Below are 25,222 nucleotides of genomic sequence, written 5' to 3' on the forward strand. Positions count from 1 at the left end.
TCAGATTGTTGTAGGATTTCAAATGTTTGTTTTTTTTGTTATTTTTGCAGTTAGGCTGGAACGCTATGCAAAATCCACAAATGATGAATAGCCCTGAAAGGGTCCCTAATATCATAATGGCTAATGATTTCACATAAGTGCTATTTTTTAAAAAAATGTTGCATCTCACTGAATTTTGCAAGACAGGTGTTGTTGTTGTTTTAAAAAAAGGCCCCGTAAGACTAAATGAAATCATGCAAATAATACGCATATTTAAAAAAATACTTGGGATCAATAATAAAAAAGAAGCTATCATATGATCCAGATGATGTTAATAGTAGCTGTTGCAATTCAGCCTATTAGATTGATCCTGAAGAGCTGGAACGCCTTCAGATTTCCTCTAGCTTGGAGGACAAATATCATCAGTTTGACATGATAACTATTTGATGAATAGAAATAATATATTAATTTTTGATATTTTCAATATGAGTTGTTTTTACTTCTTATTGAACACTGGATTTTCTCAAGGCATAGTATAATAAGTCAGCTTCATAAATCAAGATGAGGAGTGAGAAAGAAAGGAGTAATTAATGAGGAAAAGAAAGTAAGAATGTCATGATCTCTTCAGAAGTATCTGTTAGCAAGTGTTATTCTCTAGTTTGGCTCTACATGCTTTGAAAATGATTTAGAACAGGAGTCTTCCTGGGCTATCGACCAATCCCAGTCCATGGTCTGTTAAGACCTGGGCCGCACAGCTGGAGGTGAATAGTGGGTGAATGAGCAAAACTGAAACCATCACCAACCTGGTCCATGGAAAAATTGTCTTCCACAAAACTGGTCCCTGGGGGGCTACTGATTTAGACAATGCGTTTCTGCTTAGCACCTCTTTGAGACTGATGCAGAAATCTGAAAAACATTCTTATGCTTATTATTAAAATTTTCTTTCATGCAGGATTGAAGGCAGACTCACCCAGTGTTTTTTACGTGTCAGCCCAAAGATCTCTAATAGCTTAGAAGTAGTTAATCAGTAATTTCTGAAACTGATTAGAAAGTGAGCTTTGCAAACTTAGTATCCTTTAAAAGTTTCCACCATGGTTGTGAGCAAGATGGCTAATCCTTTGAATAAGGAGAGGATAGGACATCACCCACATGTGCCCCACATGTCTGCCTCTCGTATGGGGATTTCAGGACAGCAATTTTCAGCAGGTTTGAGTACCAGGAGACAACAGGATTAGCCATCTTTCTCGCAACCATGGTGAAGAATTTTAAAGGACATTAAGTTTGCAAACTCTACAATGCTCCTGATGTAGCTGTGGCTCCTCAGAGAGCACACAGACACGTGCAGATCCACACAATCTCCCTCAAACTATCTGCCAAGTACTCTGGCATTTGTCTTCACTCCTGAAGATGGAGAACAAAACTTATGTGGAGATCTCCATTTTATCCCCACAACAAAATCCCCATATAATAGGCAATGAAGAGAGAGCAGGACTGATCTTAAGTCACTCAATAAATTTCCATGGCACAGGTCAGTTTCAATCTTTCTCCCATGTTTTAGTCATTGTTAGAACAGCCATTTTAAGATACTCTAACATATGTATGAATTATTTAGCATATAGCAATAGGGTTTTTTTTTGGTTACTCTGACTACTGAAATGTTGTGCATAAATTTGCTGTTAGTGATTGGTTTGTAGTGATGTATGCTCCCATGACTGTTTCATGGCAATGTATGCTTTTCAAAACTGTATAAAAGGGGGCCCACTCTGAGCAGGGGTGTGCCCATTCTGGAACTTGCTTCTGGGCAACCTTTTATTTGTAAATAAAAGTCTTAGACCTTGCCACCTATCTTGTGTTGTTCATTGGGCTTGCATACCAGGAAAAGGGACATGAGCTTTCTGGGACAATAACTTCAGTCACTGTACCATGGAGAACAGATAACAATAACAGAGTTTTTGCCTCCCTATAAATGACAAAAGTCCCTATTTATCTCCTGGCTTTAGGAATGTCCATCATTGTGTAGATGCATTGTACCCAGCCTAATAACAGAAAAGAGGAGAAACTACCATAATTCCTGGATCTGTTACAATAACAGATCCAGGAACTGAATAAGGCTTGAACGGGGTACAGCATTCCAACTGTGTTAGCATTTTTCTTCTCAATATGCAACTTTAGGCCAACCTATAGTGTCTAAAAATCCCACCAAGCTGTCCTTAAGCTAGATGTAAGATTGTTAATTCAGATGTCTTGTGTCAGCTGTCAATCAGGTGACTGTAGGTCTAAAGCAGAACTTCCAAAATGGCTCAGGATAATTTGTGATATTGAGAAGTCAAATGAATCTGCCAAGAATTTGAGCCTGCATCATTTGTAAAATGTGTCATCTCTATTTTGTGTGTACATATGATCTGTTATAGCATATCATGGAGTGCTGAACTCCAACGGAAGGAGTGGAAAAATATTATGAGCAGGCATGGAATTTTTTTAGAGAAGAGAATTACAGAAATTCATGGGGAAGAAGAGCTTAGGACTGCCCCCGACCTCCGCACATTTTGCCGGGACCTGAAAACCTAGCTCTTTGAGCTCTCCGGCCCAGGCTGAGAATTTTTAACTGGGGTTTTTAATCCTAGGGATGATTTAATCTTTTTAAATTTGTTTTTAACTTTTGTATTGGTTGTTTTAAATGCCCTGTAAACCGCCCTGAGTCCTTCGGGAAAGGGCGGTATACAAATTTAATAAAATAAAAATAAATAAAAATAAGACAGGCTCACTTAGGATCATTAGCCTTGATTACTGAATATTTAGTCATCTCTAGTTAAAGTGAAAAAGAATGGGCCGTTTGCTTGTATATTTCACCAAGAGGCATCTGGCCTCACATGTTGGTAATGGGATACAGGATTAGGTGGGCCCTGCTGTGATTCAGAATGTTCTTATTATGTGATTGATTTCACAAATATTATTAAAACAATGCAACCTCAATTATAAAATACACAAAGCCCCCCTCTACTCTTGTTGCTTAGATCATGTGTGTGTTAAACAGATTGGAGAAATGTTATTTGGGAAATCAGGGATTTTAGGATTCTGAGGATGCAAAAAAGAAAGAAGTGGTTGGAAGCAAATAGGAAGCAGAAAAGTATAAATGTGACATTTCTTTGGCACAATTATAAAATAGTCCTGCCTATTATATCAATACACTGCACATACTAACATTATCTACACAAGGAGATTCAGTTTGAATAAGATACATGCCAGAATGCAGCTGTCATTTAAAGGTATTCTTTTAAAATATACATTGCTTTACAATTAATCAAATTGAAATATTTTGGGATACTGCTGGGAACATTGTCCCAGAGAAAGAATGTTTTATGGTATGAAATATTGGATATAAATTAAAATATTTAGTACCAAAGCCAAGAATTCATATATTTTTATTATAAAGTATCTCTTCAAGTAAGGGTTCAGTTGTCATGATAAATAACCTAAATATTGTACCAAGGCTGTCCAGGCTTTATTTGAAGATTTCTAGAAATGAGAACTCTCCTAGATTATTCATTTCATCATCAAACTACTTTTATCATTAAGATTTTTTGCCCTTATCCCCTAATGCAAGGGTCTTCAAACGTGGCCCTTTTATGACTTGTGAACTTCAACTCCCAGAATTCCTCAGCCAGGCACGCTGTCTGAGGAATTCTGGGAGTTGAAGTCCACAAGTCATAAAAGGGCCAATTTTGAAGAACCCTGCCTTAGTGGTTGTGAACCACTTCTGGCTGTGATTCTCATGGGCAATTGTGGATTTCATCCCCTCATGGAATCTTTCTATCAATGATCAACACATATGTTCCTTCCATCTCTTCTCACAGGACTTCCTTCATCCACTTTACCCATTTTTGCCCCTGCTCCAATTTGCCTGATGACTTCTTAAACAGTGGGACCCAAAACAGAGGTGGAGGCTGGAACTAGCAGAATATAATATAAATATTACTTTTCACAAATGTAGAGGCTATACAGTATAGTACTTCTGTAATTGCCTTTTGACCACCGTGTCAAACATTCAAAATCTCTTTCAACCCCACAGTTGAAATATTACAACGTTACTTGTAGTCACAAGCATTGCTTGAGATCTGTTTTCAGATCTTTCGGTCCTGGTCTCAAACATACATACACCTAGTTCTTTGTGTTTTCCTTTCACACAAAGATTCTTTCCCTTTTTTAGGGGACTTGCTATTTTAGCAGAGGAGTCAACTTGCTAAACATGTTTGCTTTCAAACACTTATTCTGAAAGTAATGGCTGAAGGTCATTTGCAAATTGCATCTTGCACCAGTCTTGATTAGTGGTAAGGAAATAAAATAAAAGGTTAAAAAACTGAAGCACTCCTCAAGTAGAGATTGGCTCCTGGTGATAAGAGTTTTCTGTAGTTTTCTCATTATTAGAGATGCTATTAAAATTACTTGCCACTACCTTCTTGCATGATTTATTTTTCTTTCTAGTCCAGCTGGCAGCCCTGTAATTCATATCCAAATACAGCAGTAACAGGGCAAGCCATATTTAACTTCATAGATGAGCAAAAGTCTACTAGGTTCTGTCACCTGCAGAGGCTCAAAACACAAAAAATGCTTGTCTGTAAACATTAGACTGACAACGTTCATTTTAGGAATAGTGCAATTTTTGCAAAAGCACTTAGTCTACTTCATTCATCTGGAAAACCCTGGAAGAATGATGCTTTCAAGGCTGTAGCAAACAAGTATCAATCTGAAGCTGTAGGTCTCCACACATGACATATAAGTGAATAAACAAAGAACTGGAACAGGAGAAGTCTGCTATAGATTCAATTGCTATTCATCATGTGAAACAGCTGGAAAAACTGCACACACAGCAGGTTAGAGCAAACCTCCCTATTTCCTATACACACACACACACAAATATACACCTCTGTTCAGCAAGATGCTTTAGCACTATAATTTTGCTTTTACAACAAGAGAAAAGATGAAATAGTTCTCTGAAATGTCAAGGAAGGAAGGAGGGAAGGAAGGAAGGATGGATGGATCTGGCAAATATGTTTACATTGCAATCAAAATAATCTCTTTGTCTCTTTAAATATAAATAATTTTTGGACAGGCTATGTTTTTTGGCTTCACTGGTCCACAGTATAAACTGTCAGTGCTATTCCCCAAGAATCTGCTGGATCTCAAGTCTGAGATAATAAAAGTTGCAATAGCTTCATATGATGGGCTTGGGGTGTTTTTTTGGGTGGGGGAAGAGTTTCAGGGCCTTCTAGTCAATGGGGCATTTTAACCCTACTTTCCCATTGCAAGATCCATATGAAAATGCAATCATACATTAGTTGCTATATTTAAGGCTAAGTACCAACTCATTCTCTTTGTACAGATAATTGAAAAGTTTTCCAGAGAAGCAGGAAAGGATGAGAGCACACTTTCCTTATATTGCTGTCCATTCCTAATTCCTGCCTTCTCCTTTCTAAGGGAGGGGGGGAAAGGGGGGGCTAGAAAAAAATTGTGGCAAGTATATTATCATCTTTATCTTCAGGGAAATATGCATGTATGTATTCCAGCCAGAGCCCTTTTCCATATTTTTAGTAAGACAGGGTTCATTCCCTATTTTTGATCTCTGTTGGTGGCTAAAATCAAAAAATGAATCTCTCCCTGTCAGTTATAACACCTTGCCTCTTTTGCTTTGATTGATGACAGATATGAGACATCATGGTATTTCTTCAGGCAGAATGGTACTACAGTTGGCTTTAGCTCTTGTAAAAGAAAGTTAACTGAGAAGGATATTCTGGGGAATACAGGATGCCTTTTAACTACGAAGTAAAAGGTCAGAATCCTGTGTATGTCAGTAAGAAATACTGTATTTTTATGGACAGAAAATGGTATTTCCTTTTACTACCACTAGATGGCAGACAAACAAACCATTTACTTTTGTATTACCACGTGTTTCTTAAACCGAGATGAAGCTCTGTTTTGAATTTAACTGTGTTTAATATCTGAATGTGCACAGACTCCACAGTATCAGAAATATATTTAAGGAAAAAGGAAATTAATTTTTTTATATGATAAATGTATCATGATAACACACATATTTAGTAATTTAACCACCCTACGATACACTTTCAATGTATTTGATACCATTATTAATTTATGTGAGAGAGACAGGATGATATTTCAACATCTATATTATTTCTGTAGGTTTCATAGCACTTAACGTCATATTAGGGATATGCTGAGTAGTTTGAATGAAGACAAATACAACATTTTAACTATGCTTATATAGTTCATTGTCTTGGAAAGTGTTCTGAGAAACCGGTGATATAAATTTTAAGCATGTCAGATAAAAAGCTGGCTGTAGTGTGGGCTTATTGCTTGGTATAAATTTTCTCAACAATCCATTTAAATTTTTTAAAAGCCATACTTTTTAAAATACAAAAATAAAGCTTTTGGGGCTTAAAAAAAAGGCTCCAATCTGCCCAGGGCAGGTGGAAAGAAGCACGAATAAGAACAGATCCAGTGGTGGATCTGCAGGGAAGTAGAGATGTAATACAATTTATGAAGTTTGGCTCACACTGTAAATTCAGAACCTGCTTTGGACATTAGGAGTGATTACGTTATTCTTCATCTGAAGCTGAAAATATTCTCCCTCTTTCCTGGCCTGGTGTTTATATAAAGACCCACTGATAAAACCAGCAGACTGGTCTAAGACCTTTGGGACTTTGAAAGGAACAGATGAAATATTATCAGATCCAGCTCAATTTTCATACACCAAGCAATCTTACCTGGCTGCTGGGGAGAAGGGTGTGCTGATACAAGGAAAACCTGTCCTTTGCAGACTCCTCTGAGGTGGGACTGATGGGCTTAGGATCAGATAAAGATCTTTGGATGGTTTTGATGGGGCGAGGCAAGGTCTGCTGGCGTTGGGTGGACTCAGACATAAAGTGCTTCTGTGGAGTTACGTGGGCCTTGTTGAGCCTTTCACTAGATGCGAAGGACGACTCTAGCAACCGATGAGGGGAGAGGGGAGATACTGGGGAATAGAGGACTTGAGGGGACTTGGGGGGCTGTCGGGACACAAGCTGAGACAAGGAGTCTGTGGGCAAGTGGGACTGGTAGCCGATTTCAAGAGGAACAGGCTTCTTCTTAGCTAGTGCTTGCTGTCGGACCAAATGAGGATCCAGAGGTCCAGAGCTCACCATCTGGATGTTGGAGGAGTAAGGAGGGATTGAGGTGGGCACCGTGAGCTGAGGGACTGCAATGCCTGGCTGGGGTTGCACTTCGGGTTCTGTCTGGCAAGCCAAACTCTCCCCTCTTTGGGTCTTCTCAGGGGCAGAGATGTACTTGACGATCTCCACCTTGGGGTCAGGGGAAGAGATGTGGATGGAAGGGGACACTCGGAGCAACTGGTCAGGTTCGGTCTGCACAGAACAGTCACTGATGGTTTGGATGGCTATGCTGGCCATGCCTTTTGCTGAAGAATCGGCTTTACTTTCTGCACTGGAATCCGAGTGGCGGGAGAAGCGGGAACGTCGTCGACGCACTGGCTGTTCCCACTCAGCATTGTCTTCCTCATCTGTCTGAACGCTGCAATCAGTGCTGCGCCGAGGACGGCGCCGGCGGGATGCATAGAAACGTTCCTCGCCATCTTCATCATCAGTCTGCACACTGCTGTCTGTGATCTTTTTCACCAAGTATGATTCGTGGCTGGGCTCCTTATCATATGCATCCCGAAGACGAGGCATCGAGTTTCGTTTCTTTATCCCCCGACCAGTTTCCCACTGTTCTTCAGTCTGCAGGGACATTTCAGAGGCTGAGTTTGTAAGAGGCCTCTGGAGTCCTGGGTAGCGGGGCTGTGCTTGTACGTCTTGTCCCGGGGCTGCTGTAGCAATAAAGGCTTGATTTAGAGGTGGCCAATATTGTCCATTTTGGGCCAAGGTCCTTTGCATTTCTATTGTTACCTCAGGGGCAACCTGAGAAGGAATCCGGCCAGCTGGATCACATACTGGAGGAAAGGTACTCTTCTGCCTCTTCTGCTCTTCCAGCTGCTGTTGCAACTGCTGCTGCAACTGCTGGATTTGTTCTAATTGCAAGCGCTGCTGGGCGAGCTGCTCCCGCTGCAGGGCAAACTGGGCCTGTCGCTCCTCTTGCTGCTGATGGAAGACCTGGTGCTTTATGGATTGCAACTCCTGGATTTCCCTGTGCATCAAGAGCTGTTCCTTCTCTCTGTGTCTCTGTAACTCCACCCGTTCCCTTTCCAGTTCCTCATGAAGCCTCATCTGCCTCAGTTTTTCCAGTTCTACTCTTTCCCTTTCAAACTGGAGGATGTGCTCATGTTGCTTCCTCTGCCGTTCTTCCTCCTTTTCCCTTTCTTCTCTTTCCATAGCTGCTTTGCTAGCAGTGCTAGTCTCTGCCTGAGGCTTTAGGGTAGGCAGTCGGGGAGACGGCTCCTGCTGTGTCTGGCTTGCAGGACCCTGAACCTCTGAGGTCGACCCAGGCACCTCCTCACGGGGGCCAACCCCCGTCTGCTCAGGTCTTTGCAAGCTGACCATGCTTGGAGCAGGGGACTTAGTAGCAGGTGCTACGCTTACTGTACTGGCCACAGTGCTGGCTGCCGAGGTGCTAAGTGGTTTTCCTAAATACATCGGTGTTTCCATTACAGATGCAGGAATCCTGCTGGGCCCATTATAGCGATAAAGGCCCTGATGTGCAAGGGGAACCCTAGGGGTAACTAGGGGTACTCTGGTGAGGCTAGCCAGAGGGACAGCTGTGATACTACCTGGAGCATAGTGCCTGTACAGACCTCGAAGCATGGGTCGTAGCACCGAAACTGGCTGGGTGGTGATGGGAAGGGTTGATGCTATTGGTGTATTAATGGTTGAATAAATCATGCCATCAGCAGCTCGTACAGTAGCTGTGGAAGGGAGTACCTGTCTGACAGCTCCAAACCTTGAGAGATTATATTGGGCTAAGTTTCCAAAGCCAGAACGAGACTCTGGGAAATTTGGATTGTACATCATGTTTGGTTTCATGGCACCCTGTTGAGCCATAATATTTCCAGTCCCTCCTGGTGCAGCGCCAAGAGCACTATGTCCATATTGTAGAAGATCTTGGCTGTTTACATGCCTGCCCCCATACTGGTCCATGGAATTAAGGGCTGCACACATTCTGCTGATTTCACGAGCAGTGGTAGCACTGTAATGAGCCAGACTAGCTTCCTGGAAATTAGCCAAGTCTCCTCTTGATGAATATCTATAATCGGAGTAGATATTGGAGGCTGAGCTGTACCTTCGCATGGGATATGAATGACTTAGTAATTCAGTGGGTTGTCGGAGATCAGAGAAAGAGCCATATTGCAGCCCCTGTGCTAGGTGTCCTCCCTCGGTGAAACTATGGCTATAGGGATGCTTCATAGTTGTCAGGTCCACAGCAGAATCTCCAGCAGGGGAAGGGAAGTGCTGGTCTCCTTTAACTGAGTAATAGTTCAACCCCATTTCAGAAAGATTTGTATCCGACATTGAGGAATATAATCGCCCAAACATGCCATGCGGATGGAATCTGTGCTCTTCATATGGATGAGGGAGAGGCCCCGGCTGTTCTCTGTAAGAGAATGTCTCTGGCATTTCCTGTTCTCTGGTTCCATAATACTGGCTACTAGCTTTGCCAAGGGGAGCTGTTTCTCCAACATGTTTTTCTGGCGCCTTGGGAGATGGATTAAAAGCCCCAGTGCAGCTGCTTCCAAATGGAAATCTATAGACTACATCGCAGCACGCTACTTGGCTCTCAGGCTTCATTCCGGTGAGGTCCAGAGCATTAGAAGGAGGTTCTTCTTTGATGAGTTTTGTGACAGATCCTGCTGCTATGTCATCCATCTGCACCATCATCACTTGGGACTTCTTACTCCCAAGAGCAACTGAAGGAGCCTGACTTTTCAGTTCTACTGGAATCCCTCTATATATCTCTGAGCTTTGATCCTGAGGAAACGGCCTGGGAATGGCACTCACAATATTTTGGGCATTGCTAGTCTGAGTAATTAGAGTATCTTTTTTTATCAAGGATGTCATTTGGTTGGGCAAATTGTATCTTGCAAATTTTGTTTGCTGTGGACCTGCTGCTTCTGTCCGGCCCATAGAAGCAGATGTGCCAGCTCCACTCATGGGTCCTCTGAAGGGACCAGTCTGAACGGCTTGTTCCACCTGTTTAATTTGCGTCAGACAGACTGGACTTCCCGTCTCTTGACCAAAGTCAATTCTGTTCTGGAAAGGGTCCCCATAGACAACTGGTTGCTTTGACTGGGACATAAGCATGGTAGATGCAACTGTTATGCTGACTGTGGTGGAACTGCTGATGATAGCATGTGGTTGTTCCTGGGCATTGAGGTTAATGATTAAAGGTTGGATGGCTGTGGATTGCCGACTTGGTGACTGGTCCATAGTGAGGCAATATTTTCTGCTCTCAGCAGCTAAGGATGTGAGATCCATTCCCTGGTCTGTTACAATAATTGGAGCAGACTTTATTGCTGTCCTCAAATCTACAATATTACTACCAGATGCTCTAGGTCCAGGTTCTACTCTAGATGTCCCAGGGACTGATGATATCCTACACAAAGAAATATTCTCTGCAGGTAATGTGCCCCAGCTATACACACCAGGCATAGGGTCAGTAGCAGTGCTCTGCACTTTCTGAACTGGAGTGTAAGGAGAGGCTTTTTCGGGCATTGACTGTGCCTTGGTGTGAGTGGTCTGGACCTGCTGTGACTGGAATTGCACTGTGCTGATTGCTGTTTGGCTGTAACTATGTACTGTTTGGTGGCGGTCTTGCTGGGTTGGAGATGAAGGTGAGGATATGGAGGAACTTACACCAATTGGCTTGGTTTGAATAGCTGCATCAGATGCTAAGGTGATGACCATAAAGGGGGCTTCTTGTGATGACTGTTGCCTAGTCAGGCATGGGGAGCTGGCTCTGTGAGGAGTTTGTGTTCCTTGAGCTATCATCGGAGAAGCTGTTGATACCCCAGTAGTTGCAATGTCATATGAAATAATTGTGCTATGTGTTTGGGTAGAAAACTCAGCTGTTGATTTAGCTCCTACCCCGGAACTAGAGGGCATCCCAGTTCTTGGAACAGAATAAGTAGGACTTTGTGTAGGAGAAGAAGGGGAAAGGGGTGGGCTAGAACTTTTAAAATAAGAATACATTTTGGGGGTTGCCATGGGTTCATTCGTCTTGCCATCAGTCACACCTTGATGCTTATCTCTTACTGATGGCCCACTGATCCTGGAAAGGTTTTCTGTTTGAGAGCCATAATTTGCAGTTACTTTTGTATGGCTTTGGCTAGTGGTGGACACAGGTGGTACATGAGAGCCACTTGAAGTTGGAGAGCTGTAAATTCGGGCCGTGCTAGCTGGACTAGGAACAACAGTAGTGACTGGGCTAGTTCCTTTACTATATGAGTAAGGCATAGCTACACTCTTTGGAACTGAGCTAGCTGTAACTGAGGAACTATGAAACTTTGTTTGTTCATTACTCTCTTTTTCAAAGTGCTGAGTGACTCTAACATCGGGAATTATTCTGCCTGCACTGCTTTCAGTCTGTGAAAAGGAGACGGGAGCAGAGAGTTGGGTAGGACTTGTTCCCGGAGTGAGAGGGCCACTTTCATATGCACTCTCGGCGTTCAAAAATTGCTTCTCTGGACAGGGATCTTCTCTCCCTTTTTTCTTCATTTCTTGCTCAAGTGTCAAATCCAGAGTAGAAGATTGATGCATCCTGGAGATATTCTGTGATGTTTGAAGGATTTCTTCATATAGTGCCCCAGATTTGGAAAGCTCATTCTGATAGTCAGTTTGCGAGGAATCTACGCTCCGACTATCATAACCATAGTCATCTATGTACTGATATTCAAAATTGTTTTGGTCTTCCGAACCACGATAACTTACTTCTTGAAAGGTGTTGTTGTAGGAAATACTTTGTTGGAAAGGTTGTTGTTTTTGGAACATTTCTGCCTTCCTCATCATCTCTTCATAGGCTTCTTCTGCACTTTTCAGGGGCTTGCTGGATGGGTAACTAGAGCTGGCCATTTTTTCTGTTGGAGAATAAAGGGACATGAAAGTTGGCAGATTGTACTCGCTGCCAGATTTGTACAGTTTGGAGGCAATGACATCAAATCCTTCAGCCTCTGAGTCCATAGAGGGCGAATATTCCGAACAGGAAGACCTGTGCAGCTCCTCCATCTCTGCAGCCTGGCGCAGTTCCTCAGTGGGCGAAGCGTCTTCAATTGGTGACAAATTACTGGGCGGAGTTTTAGACCTCTCTCTCCTCCTCTGTGCCCTCAGCTCCTCTTTATCTCTTTTTGTTTTGCGTGCTGTGCTTCGGATCCGCTGCTGCTCCACCTCTCGCATTTTTTCTTGTTCTCGCAAGAGCTCCTCTTCCTCACGCAGCTCTTCTTCTTCTGAAGAATCTTCAATGGTTGGCAGCAGAGGGCCATGAGAGCGATGCCGGGCTTTCCTCTGCTGCTTAACCTCTTCTAATCTCTGCCTGCGGCTTGGGCTGCTGTCGCTATCTTCCTCCAGAGAAGAGACAGAGGTTGGGGATGTTCCTGATGTGTAACTGGGTGTAGTTGGTGGCAAGGTGGAGGAATAGTCACCTCTCGATCTATCTTCTGGGGAGCCTGTAAGGCTCTCCATCTCCAGTTCAGGTTCCCTGTCCAGGTTGATGTCTGCCTCCTGGCTCAACTCCATGTCTCTGCCATAGTTGTTACTGCTATTTAACTCAATGGTCTTGAAACGACGCAGACCTCCCTGAGAGGCAGCCATGTCATCATTCTCGGCGCTTTCCAGTTCTTTTTGTTCCTCCTCGTATATGCTGCTTGAGCTGTGAGGCAGGCGTCTCTTGGATGCAATAGGCTCTCTGCTTTTCTCAGAATCAAGCTTGTGTCCATTTTTGGCAGTGCTGTATTTTGAATGATCATACTCTTCTCCCTCCTCAAGATTGTCTTCTTCTGCACTCATCTCCAAGATTTGCCTCCTCATGAATTCTTCATCTGTCATTACAGGCTCTTTGCCTTTCTGTTTGGTTGGTAATGGGGAGAATCCTGCTTCACTACTATCTGTTACATAGTCATGGCGTAGCTTGCTGCCAAAATCATCTGAAGACTCCACGCTTTCCTTCTTCTCCCTTTGATTATCCCATTCCAGAGAGTCTTCATCTTCTTCCATTATGTCTTCTAGCTCCTCATCAGAATCAAAGGCTTCTGGAGTGATAGAAAGTGACCGTGGCCTCTGTCTTTGCCTCTGCTCCTCCCGTAATTCATGGTATGTTTTCCCATGGTCAGTTGATGGATGGGTCAAGCTCTTTGACTCCAGTAAAGGGCGCATGCTGGTTTCCAGCTTAGTAAGTTCAGAAGGACTGGGAGGACTTGGTTCTACAATTCCTGTTTCATTTAGCTGTTCTTCTTCTTGCTGCACTAAGCCCGTGATTTCACTCTGGGAACTAGAGATCCCATCAGATGAGTAGCCCGTATCACTCAAGCTTTGGGGGCTGCGGGACTGCAGGTCTGAGGGATAAGGCTTGCTGGATTCCTATAAGGAAATGAAAATCCATTAACATTTCATTATAACTGATTGTAAACATAATTCATGTTATTATTCAGGTTTACAGCAATTTATCGTTGCAATTAACCCGGACTCTTAACATTCAAAAACAGCAACCATAATATGCTAAGAAATGAGAGCAGCACCCTTATCTTTGTTGCTTGCTGGTAGAGTAATTATTATCCAATCACTCTGTTCTCTTTATGGAATTTTCTGGGGCCTGATGAGATACTCCATTTGGATCTCGGTGTTTTTCCACTGTTTCTCTTTGCTCCTTTTAATCCAGAAAGTTATTTATGGCAGAAAGACAGAATTTGTGTGCAATGCCTTTTGATTGGTAGATCAGATCCTCTCTACCTTTTAATAATTTAAAAGTGCATGCAAGACTGATTCCTAATGTGAGGAGCCCAAGGAAGTAATTGTTTTGTCTTTTTCTCCTTCTCCAACCTACACTCAGAAGTCAAAACACAAGTCTGGGGTTTATTTTACCAATATATACTTTTGTAACATGACACAAATGTATAATAGCAATGGATGTAGTTAATAAAAGCTCTCTCCCTGCTAGATTCAAATCAACAAAAGAAAAAAAGAACAAGGTCTTTTCAGACAATCTATTTGTAGTTTAATAAACGCACAGCCCATACTGTTCTGCTGCAAATGTCATCCCACCGGGAAGGTTTCGTTTTGAGGTATATTGCAATTTCCTAGCACTAGTATGAAACATTTTTGTTATTAGAAAAATACAAACATACACAAGTTTGTTTTGGCAAATCAGAATTATCTGCCCAATCATGACTAGTTATTTTAAAAAGTTTATCCCATTATATGCAACTGGGTGGGGTTTTTTTGTTACCTAAATGATGTTTTAGCATAGTGTCATTATGAATTGTGATACTTATAAGTCTTCATCCAACTGGATGACAGGCCTACTTTCACCAAGCTTTTTACAACAGTGAAAAGTATGTGTTAAATCCAAGCAGCTAACTCTGAAATGTTATAAATCTACATTCTCTGCCTTTAAACCAGGAACTCAGGTTTACATGCCTTATTGGCTCTGTCCTGCCATTAAAAAAAAATCTGGTTTACCCAAGGCTGAACAATTTCAAAGTCAAGACCAGACACACAACTGTTGCTTTTGCAAAAAGAAGCATCAGCATCCTTGTGTCCAAAAAAATAAAAATAAAAATGCATTGGAGATCTCTATTTCAGTTTCCAGAAAAGTAGCCAAATGTGTTACTTGATTATTTAAAACAATTTCCCATGCCTTTTTGAATAATACATTAACTCTCACCACACACACAATAACACAGATTAATGTTTTTAATGTTACATGCACATGCAAAGACCATTATTTGAATGATACATTTTTTCCAGCTTAGCTTTGAGTAAGCTTCAGAATTACTTAAGGCATCACCTCATACAATTGTCAAGTTCAGGTCTCAGCTCAGTGCAAAATTACAAATTTAAGTCCCCTGGCCAGGTTATCTAGCATCCATCTGAATGTACCCAATGAATGGAAGAACGCTTCCATTCTGAGTAATTTGTTCCCTACCAAACTGTTCTTTATTTTATGACTTTTTTCTAACATTCAACAGAAATCTATCTAACTTAAATTTGTTATCCCACATCCCACACTCTGGAATGAAAGATAACAATCTTTACTTTCTTCTGTATGACATAATTTCTGCTATTTGAACAGTGCTACCATACTTCCCTTCAATATTTTCAAGGTTATGGATACCCAGATATACCCAGTGCCTTCAATCTTTCTTGATACTTCATTTTGAGTTTCCTAATTACTCTAATTACCCTTGTCTGCCCTCTTCTTACAATTTCTCTATAACTCAGACTCCGCTCAGACCTAAACAGGAGACTAAATGCAGCCTCTCACCAAAGCAGAATAAAACAGAATCAGCATTTCTTGTGATTTAGAAACTATACTTTTGTATAATCTGAGGCAATCATTAGCCTTTTTTTTTGCACCCATATCATGCTGATACTTGAACAGCTGTTTGGCCATGCCCCCTTCCCACCCCAGTAGTATCACAAAACTGTTTTAGCCTAAATCTTGCTGCTTACTTAACATGCTCTAACCTGAATGAATCTGTACTGTGGTACTAGCCATAGAGCTTTAACATGCAACAGTCTAAGAGTCACGATTGGTGGTTCCCGTGCCGAAATTCCATTCCTGCTCAAAGTCATTCAGTATATGAATTCCCTGCCATTTCCCAGTAAGCATATCTTTGGTTTCTTCTAGCTTCTTTCAAAACTTTGTCGCATACTGCAAAGTTCCTCCCTCCCTCTTTTTTCATCTTTAAGTTGCAAACTAGGCAGATTGGAACCAAGCTACTAAGCTTCAATTGCCACATCATTGTTTCTGTGAACCTGAAACCATCAGTTCTTCATTGCCATCAAGTTTCTATGGACCTACAGCAGAATTAGGGAACAACATAAAGCAACAGAGCAAATGAGAGACTGTTGAAAGGGATTGTGAAGGCGTCCATGTGTATAAACATCTAGAAAAGTAAAGAATGGAGACTATCCCTGAAGGAAAAAGGTACGTACTGGGAGTTACTCAAACATCCACCCAGTCAGACTTGCCTTCCCTGTAAAGATGGGAAGGACAAAAAGCAGGGAAACAACCAATCAGGGCCTGCAGTTGTTGTAGGCTGGACTGAGTCCCAACCTGGCTCCATTGCAAAAACCACAGCTATTCGGATAGGAATTTGTGAAGTCAGCATTCTCACTTGATGCATTCCAGTCTAGGACAATCCAGAACCATTTATGATCCTAATTTGGGTTTAATAGGGTTATTAGTTGCAAAATCTATTAAACACAGTATTGTTAGTCCACATTTAATTGTGGGGTAATGATGGCAGTTTAGTCAAGACTATGGTCTTCCCAGTTGCAATGTATGGCAGTGAAAGCTGGACCATAAGAAAGGCTGAGCGCCAAAGAATTGAAGCCTTTGAACTCTGGTGCTGGAGAAGACTCCTGCAAGTCCCTTGGACTGCAACGCGATCAAACCGGTCAGTCCTAGAGGAGATCAACCCTGACTGCTCCTTAGAAGGCCAGATCCTGAAGCTAAAACTCAAATACTTTGGCCACCTCATGAGAAGGAAGGACTCACTGGAGAACAGCCTAATGCTGGGAAAGATTGAGGGCAAGAGAAGAAGGGGACGACAGAGAATGAGGTGGCTGGATGGAGTCACTGAAGCAGTAGGCATGAGCCTAGATGGACTCCAGAAGATGGTAGAGGACAGGAAGGCCTGGAGGAACATTGTCCATAGGGTCGCGATGGGTCGGACACGACTTTGCAACTAACAACAACAACAACAACAATGATGGCAGTGGGATAGGCCCTAACTGTTACAATCAAAGTCCTCGCCTTGTTCAGGTTCGCAAAGCCCATTGAACTGCAAGGGAACTAAATCTTCCCTAAATAAAGCCTCAGAATTATTTGGGAGTGCCGTACCTATCCCCCTGCCCCCTCCCACAATTCCTCATTATATACTGTAATACAGAATTAGAATATTATAGATCTGAAAAAAGCATGAGCAGTTGTAATCTGAAATACCAGTTGTGATCTGACGCCTCCTTCTCAATAGGAAACCCCCTGCCCCCCCCAACTTTTGGCCAGTGATTTGGAAAATAAGCCTTCTTGAAAACAAATGACATCCATTATTAAGGATTATGGTTCCTTCTTTTATCTCACTTACCTTTGCTCTCTGTCTATCAGAGCCTTTTGTGGAGGTTTACAATGTAATATAACTTCTGCCCCAATAATTCAGCAACTTCCTGCAGGCTGCCAGACTATAAATAGGGCTGGAGGGATGATTTTTCTCCCTGTTTTAGATTCCTAACTATGCTTACCCCTTGGATGCTTTCTTATCTGGCCCCACACGTGCTTTGTCCATGCAAATCCTGACAGGCATTTTTCTTGGTTTAATAAAGAAGGCATTGTCCTGCTGGGAACTGAACTCCATCTCCTTTCTTGCCTACAAATTCCTTCAAGCAAAAACCCACCCTAAAAGGCACTTTAGAAATGTTACTGAAATTCAGCCATGCTAAATTTATTCCCAGGATTCCAATAACACTGATGTGGTGCTGATCTCACACGCAGAATTAAAACATTTTAAATCTTCACATACAACTTCAGAAACGTCTAATTGGAATTTGAAACCAAGAAGCAAATTTTTCTTCATGTGACAGGTGACAGGGGGCTGGCTCCAGGCAGTTGTCAACGCTTCATTGACAGAGGTTGTCTTCCCCTCCGCCTTAAAAGAGGTGGTGGTGAGGCCCCTCCTCAAGAAGCCTGCTCTGGACCCGGCCTCGTTGAATAACTATCATCTTGTCTCCAACCTTCGCTTTGTAGCGAAGGTTGTCGAGAGTGTTGTGGCGCATCAGCTTCCACAATTCCTGGATGAAGCGGACTATCTGGACCCGTACCAGTCCGGTTTCAGACCCGGTTACAGCATGGAAACGGCATTGGTCGCACTGGTAGATGATCTCTGGCGGGCCTGGGACAGAGGTTGCTCCTCTGTCCTGGTCCTACTTGACCTCCCAGCGGCTTTTGATACCATCGACCATGGTATCCTGCTGCGACGGCTCGAGGGGTTGGGAGTGGGAGGCACTGTTTTATGGTGGTTCTCCTCCTACCTCTCGGGCCATTCGCAGTTTGTAGTGGCAGGGGGGCAGAGATCTACCCCGAGGCCCCTTTCCTGTGGGGTACCTCAGGGGTCGGTTCTCTCCCCCCTCCTGTTTAACATCTATATGAAGCCACTGGGTGAGATCATCTGTGGCTTTGGGGGGAGGTATCTCCAATATACAGATGATACCCAGTTGTTTATCTCCACCCCGAGCCAACCCAGTGATGCCCTTGATGTGATGTCCCGGTGCCTGGAGGTGGTGCAGGTCTGGATGGGAAGGAACAGGCTCAGGCTGAACTCCTCCAAGACCGAGTGGCTGTGGGTACCGGCATCTTGCATTGTCCAACATGTTCCATCTCTTTTGATGGGGGAGAGCTCTTGCCCCCCTCAGAAAGGGCCCGCAACTTGGGTGTCCTCCTGGATTCACAGCTTAATCTGGAAGATCATTTAACCACTGTGACCAGGGGGGCCTTTGCACAGGTTCGCCTGGTGCGCCAGTTGTACCCCTTTTTGGACCGAGATGCCCTATGCACTGTCACCCACACCCTTGTCACTTCTCGCCTGGATTACTGCAATGCTCTCTACATGGGGCTGCCCTTGAAGTGCACCCGGAGGCTTCAGCTGGTGCAAAATGCGGTCGCGCGGGTGCTTATGGGAGTATCTCGATACTCCCATGTTACACCTCTCCTGCGCGAGCTGCATTGGCTTCCGGTTGCCCTCCAGGTGCGATTCAAGGTGCTGGTAATTACCTTTAAAGCCCTACATGGCTTAGGCCCGGGGTACTTGCGAGACCACCTGCTGCCAATGTCAACCTCCCATCGCCCAGTTTGCTCCCACAGAGTCGGCCTCCTCAGGGTTCCGTCGGCCAGGCAATGCCGGCTGGCGACCCCCAAGGGGAGAGCCTTCTCTGTGGGTGCACTGACCCACTGGAATGAACTGCCTCCGGAGCTGCGGACGGCCCCTGACCTTGGATCCTTCTGCCATGACCTGAAGACATGGTTGTTCCAACAAGCGGGCCTGGACTGACCATGGTTTTTAATTTGGTTTTTATTGTGTAAATTGTCCCGTATTTCTTATATTCATTGTTTAATTCTTTTTTAATTTTTGTATTTTATGTCTCTTAATTTTTATTGTTGTGAGCTGCCCTGAGTCCTTAGGGAGAAGGGCGGCATATAAATTTAATAAATTCTAATTCTAATGTCTCAAAAGGTAAGAATCCCAACCACATATTTCTCACAGTTCAGATGTCAGTACTGGGAATAGAGTAACAGTGAGGCAAAAGGCCACTCATCAGACTCCCCAAAGTCAGAAATCATACTTGGCGCTCAATTTCGCATTTCGTGGAGAAAACCCAAGTAGTAAAGATAAGGGTGCTGATCAGACTATCTTGATTATTTTTTTTTCATTTAATCAATACTCCAGTCAAAATATTGGCAGCTGTATAATTGAGAATTCCCAGAGAACCCATTAGAAAAAAGTTATTGCTTGTGCTAATATCTATTTTCAACTTGCAGCTCAGGAGAAATGAGGGTCCTACATTTACCAGAAAGGGAAATGAGTCAATGTCTATTAAAAAAAACCAATTACTACATTCTACCTAACCCAGATGGGAATGGAACAAGAATTACATTAAATATAAAAAACTGAGCCATTAAAGCAATATTTCAATGATTCTAAAGGGGACACCAGCTTGGCAAAAGTGTCATTTGGATGGTCTCCATGGATTCAAATAAGAGGTGGAGGAAGAAAGGGAGACACATTTGAGAATTTAAAGACACTAAGATGGAAGCCTGATTGGCACAAAAGGAAGGCAAGAGTTAGATTTAAAGATTTAAACTTGTCTTTTTTTAGGGATTTGTAAGGACAAAACTTAAAAAATCTTTTCTGATGGACTAAGGGGAATCTTAAAAATATATAAACTGATTTCATATTTAGGTTTTAGATTTTTAAAGGAAAACAAAATTAAGCTTTTAGAATAAAACATTGAATTATACTATAGAATTTAGAATCTTATAATATGAGATAGTATTTTAATAAGTGTTGAATGGTTAAGACAAAAAATCTTTTTTAACAATTAGTGATTTGTTAAGATGAAAACTAGAATTTATTGTTAAATCATAAGAATGATTTTTAATGAACAATGTAAGTTTTGTAGACAAGAGAATTATTCTTTACTGAAATAGGGAATTGTAGGTTACCCCAAAAGTAAGGTTTCTTCTGGATATTATAGGCCACTTTATTTTATTGCAATTAGGTAAAACTTAAAAACAGGATTTTGATATGTATTAGTCTAATTACGTTGAAAACTTTCTTAATTGATTAGGCCAAATCTAGAAATGTACTAACTCGATCACTTTGACTATGTGAAAACTAAGGGAATCAGAGAGGGAATCTTTATTGATGCAACCTGAACTATTTACAAACAACTTGTTATTTGTTACTTTTCACTACCCAACCACCATATTGCTTCACAAATATATGTATATATAAATATTAAAAAACCAATAAAACTTGAATAATAAAAAAAGAGTTGAGGAAGGCTGGTGTGAATCACTAACCATTAGCAAGCATGGATGTACAATATACAAACGTGTTGCTAGAGACAAAGAGAGAAATTGTATATTTTCCAGAAACAATTGACTGGCCAATGTTTATTCAAAATGATGAAGCTGTGCTCAGATCCAGCAAATCTTGCATTTAGATTGTGAATATTCTATCACAAAAAGATGTACAGTAAATATGTCCTATTATAACTGTAAACTATATTGTCACACTTTCTTTATTCATCAGATGAGAAGAGACTTGAAAACAAATTGTATATATTTTTGAGATTAGCACGTTTGCAAACAGAATGTTTTGGAAGGGATATTTCTCAGGGAGATAATAAGAATGTTTTGAAGCATTGAAAATGTTGTGAAAGCTAAGGATGATTAAAAACCCAGCAAGGGAAAACAAAGAACCTACCTCCTTTTATATGCATATGTTTAAAAAGAACTCTTGTAGGCTGTAACCCATGATGAATTCTATGATCCACATCATAGTATTCAGTCTACCTGGCACATAGCACATAAATTTCCTTACTAGTTCTAGGTCAGGGTTTCTCAATCTTAGCAACTTTTAAGATGTGTGAACTTCAATTCCCAGAATTCTTCAGACCAGTCACACTTTTCAAAGTTGCTGAGAAAATTAGGCTAAACATCTTCCAACACACCTCACACCCCATCTATTGTTCCTACATTGCTAAGTGAAAAAGTGCTTACCTCTTGTTCTCTGGTTTTCTGAGATTCAGATACAACAGTGCTGCCTTTGATATCTCTTTCTGGTTTTGAAGCTGCAATTTTCCCTTTTGACAATGGACTTTCAGAAGGTTTTGGAGACCCTTCAGCTAATTTGGGCAGTGGTTTTTCTACAGGTGGAGCAGCAGGCATTTTTTTTTGGACTATGGCGGTTGGTAATTTGCTTTGATCTGAAGTCCTGAGATGTGCAGGATGCCTGTCTTTAGCAGCTGAGGGTTCGTGGTGCTGGGCTCCTCTCTGTTGCTGACCTCCAGCTTGGTGCCTGGGGGATCCAGTTGGCTGTTGCTTTGAAATGGGGAGTGGCATTGGAGCAGGATCTCCTAGGCTTCCTTCTAGTAGCCTCTGAGTTTGGCAGTTCAAACACAGCCATTCATTTTTCTGGAAAAAAGAAGGAAAAACTCATAATAAGCAATTGCTTTGATTGAAAAAAATTGTTTGATCAACAATGAATAATATTTCATTCAAGGATCAAAGTTCCCTCTTCTAATGGAAACTCTTCTGTTCACTTACTTTGACTTAATGTCCCTTTGCAGTATATAAAAATAGTAGATTTTGTTGCAAACCAAACCTGTGTGGTCTGGTTGACAAGCCAAGGTTATGGTACAAATATATTTATCTAAATGTACGTTCCGTTGTATCTGTTCATAAGAGCTGTTAACCAAGCCTTACAAATACAGGCTTATCTAGCAATAAAGCAGTGTATGCTTTACACCAAGTCCTTCAATGCTGTCTGCTAATTGCTGAATATCCAGTTTTTTTAAAGAAGAGTATGTTGATACTGCCAGAAACCCTGCATACTTACCACTGAACTACAACTCTTCTTTTGAGCTTGATTCTTAAATCTTACCTATTTGGACATTATACAAGTGTCTCTGTTTCAGTCTCAGTTCACTAGTATTTGATGGGTATTTAATTTCCAAATAATGTGGCTGTCTAGGACAGCCATTTAATTACTTTTTTCAAAGGCTATTCAAATAGTTTTAACACAAAACAGCAACTGTAGAAAATGTTGTTTAATTTAATTTGACTTGATATACCTCCAACTACAGAAGTCACTTTTTGATTTACAATAAAAAATGAATAAATAAAACCTTAAAAGCAAATTTGAAACAAATTTTGCCTGATGTAGAAATATTAGAACCAGAAATATTGGGAGAATTTAAAAAGCATGGATTATAAGACATAGAGAACAACTAAAGAGAGAAATAAAAATGATAAACCAAGAAAAAAATCTAGATAAGGAATTTTTAATTCATTTAGAAAAGAGGTTTGCTAAAGCTTTGAAGAAGCCTTTGGGATGGGGAAAAAATTGAACAGAGATCAATAGCAGTTGAATGAATTAAAGATCATTAATGTTAGAAGTAAAAAGAAAGTTAGTTTGTTTGACCAAAGTTAAAATAAGACATGTTTCTATAAAGTTCTAATATCATTTATGGACCTTTTCCTGATACCAGAATTGAAAAGTTGATGATTTATGATTTGCATATGGATAAAGGACAAGTTATAGGAAGAAGACAGATTTGTTTGTAACCTCATATGGAGTAAAGAGTTATTAAGTTTGTTTGTACTTGTTACAAAAGTAGGAAGTCACTTCCTTAAATATTTATTTTTCCTTATATTACTTTCTACTTTATTTCTTTTTCATTCCTTGCACTTTTTATTCTTTATTTCTGTCTCTCTTTTCCTCATTGAGCTTAGTTTATGTTTGCTTTTACTATTGTAATTAAAAGTCTCAGAAGAATTCTTCTTTAATAAAAGGAATTGTGCTTCTTTACAATGAACAATTATGTCTTCTGGATTCCATTTCCATTTTTTTGTTGCTCATCCTTTCATGCCTAAGATGGGAATAGAACTCATAGTGTTAAAAAAATTCTGAAAGTAAAATGATAATCAACTCTCGGTATACACAGTATATAATACCCTGAGATCTATATAAAAAAGCTATGCATGTATTGGTATATTTTTCAGTATGGTCATGCTACACCTCTGCTTTCTCATGGATAACAACTACTTCACTTAGGTTTCCAGTATCCTAGAGTACTCCTTAAGTACTTTTCAGAATTTCTGAATATGAAAAGAAAGCCTATTTTCGCTGGCACATTTCAATTATTTTTATTATACATTTTTGAATAAGCAACAATATGCTTATAAGACACTGAAGTCATTTCATGCTGGCAAGCAGATGATAAATGAATCACAAAGTGAAACATGTTGACACAGGGTCAGATTGGTAGTAGTGGGTTCATTTTCTAATCTATGAGACTTCTATAAATTTGGGTCTACTTCAAGTGCATTTAACACCACTTTCTTTTTTCTACACATCCCAGAAATTTTAAAAATAAAGCTCTGTTCACCTTCTCTCACCCCTCTTTTCTATCAGTTTAGTAGCAAGCATGGAACTATCAGGAAATAGAATAGCAGCAGTAAAGCATCTGAAAACACCAATGCTGTAGCACTAATAATCTGTATTCACATGAACTACGGCAGCTGTCATCTCTTCCCTGGAAAAGTGTGAGCAACAGATGGAGCTTCAAGAATCCCTGAACTCAGGACCTGAATGGAGGCTATGTTAGGACTAGGCCAAGCATAATTCCCAGCAGCCATGTCTCACCTGGGATAAAGTCTCTGCACTATGCAGATGATCCAGCATCCCAAACCTATGTCTGGCAGACATAAAATGCTCCGTTGCAACAAGGCCTTGCTCCTCAGTATCCCTTCTGGCTAGTCCCTGATGATGAGCAACTGCTAGTGCTAAGCATAGATTCTGGAGATAGTTATGAAAGACTTTGGGGATATAGCCAGCCGTACCAACAGGCTGAAGAACAGCTTTTATCCGTGGGCTGTTAGGCTTTTGAATGGGATGTAATCTTATGCAGAGTTGACTTGGGAGGCCGGTGTGTGGTGTAGGTGGTTCACATAGTGTGGTGGGATGGAGGGTTTGTTGTCACTGTGTGTTGGGGGGAGAGAGCACAGGGGGAGGCTCAGCTAATCTCAATGTACACATGTTGTACTTTGACAATAAAGGTTTATTATTTATATTATTATTATTTATAAACTAATGCTGGAACAATGAATCCTGCTGCTTTGTTGTACACCTCCCAACATTTGGCATTTTATCTTCTTCTCAGATTATGATTTTGTACTGTTTCTATGAACCTTAAATTTATCTAGTTGCTAATGGTGTTTAGCCCACTGAAAGGTAAAGTCTCCATTGAACTGAGCTTAGCTCTTGGTGATTTCATGGATATATCTGTCTATCTCCATGTGTTTTAGCATCCACTAGACCAGAGGTCTCCAACCTTTTGGGCACCAGGGACTGGTTCCATGGAGAGAGGTTTTTCCATGGACCGGAGGAGGCATGGTTTTGGGTGCTGACTGCATACTGTGGATGGGGCTTTCCTTGTTTGTGTGGACTGGCTGTTGGCATGCCATGGCCTGGTACTGGTCAATGGACTGGGGGTTGGGGACCCATGCACTAGACAACCAATGAGCTATTGGATCATCCTTTCGGGTATATTTGTGAGCATAGAGAAACTGGTGGAGATTGTGCAAGAGTGGGAGATTTACCTGAGGAACTTGTGGCCTTCAATGAAAGGTTCTCTATTGACTTTCTCCTACAAGTTTCCTAGAAAGGAAGTTGCAAGTCCAAATCTGCCAGTGCACACCTGCCATCAACTGTGGTCACATGATCCCCATTGACTTTCTCCAAGCAAGC

General features: G+C 41.4%; 1 protein-coding gene across 1 annotated transcript in view; it reads right to left on the minus strand.

Moving 5' to 3' along the window:
• The window catches only part of BSN (bassoon presynaptic cytomatrix protein), a gene marked incomplete at its 5' end in the record, with an annotated part of 242,008 nt that overhangs the window by 10,971 nt on the left and 205,815 nt on the right, over positions 1–25,222 (minus strand). The window contains 2 exons of the mRNA XM_083352936.1: positions 6,762–13,550; positions 21,472–21,885. Of these exons, the coding sequence (XP_083209062.1) occupies positions 6,762–13,550; positions 21,472–21,885 (7,203 nt within the window). The remainder of the gene's footprint in view (positions 1–6,761; positions 13,551–21,471; positions 21,886–25,222) is intronic.

Source organism: Vipera ursinii (genome assembly GCF_947247035.1).
Source record: "Vipera ursinii genome assembly, chromosome: 2".
Taxonomy (NCBI): Eukaryota; Metazoa; Chordata; class Lepidosauria; order Squamata; family Viperidae; genus Vipera; species Vipera ursinii.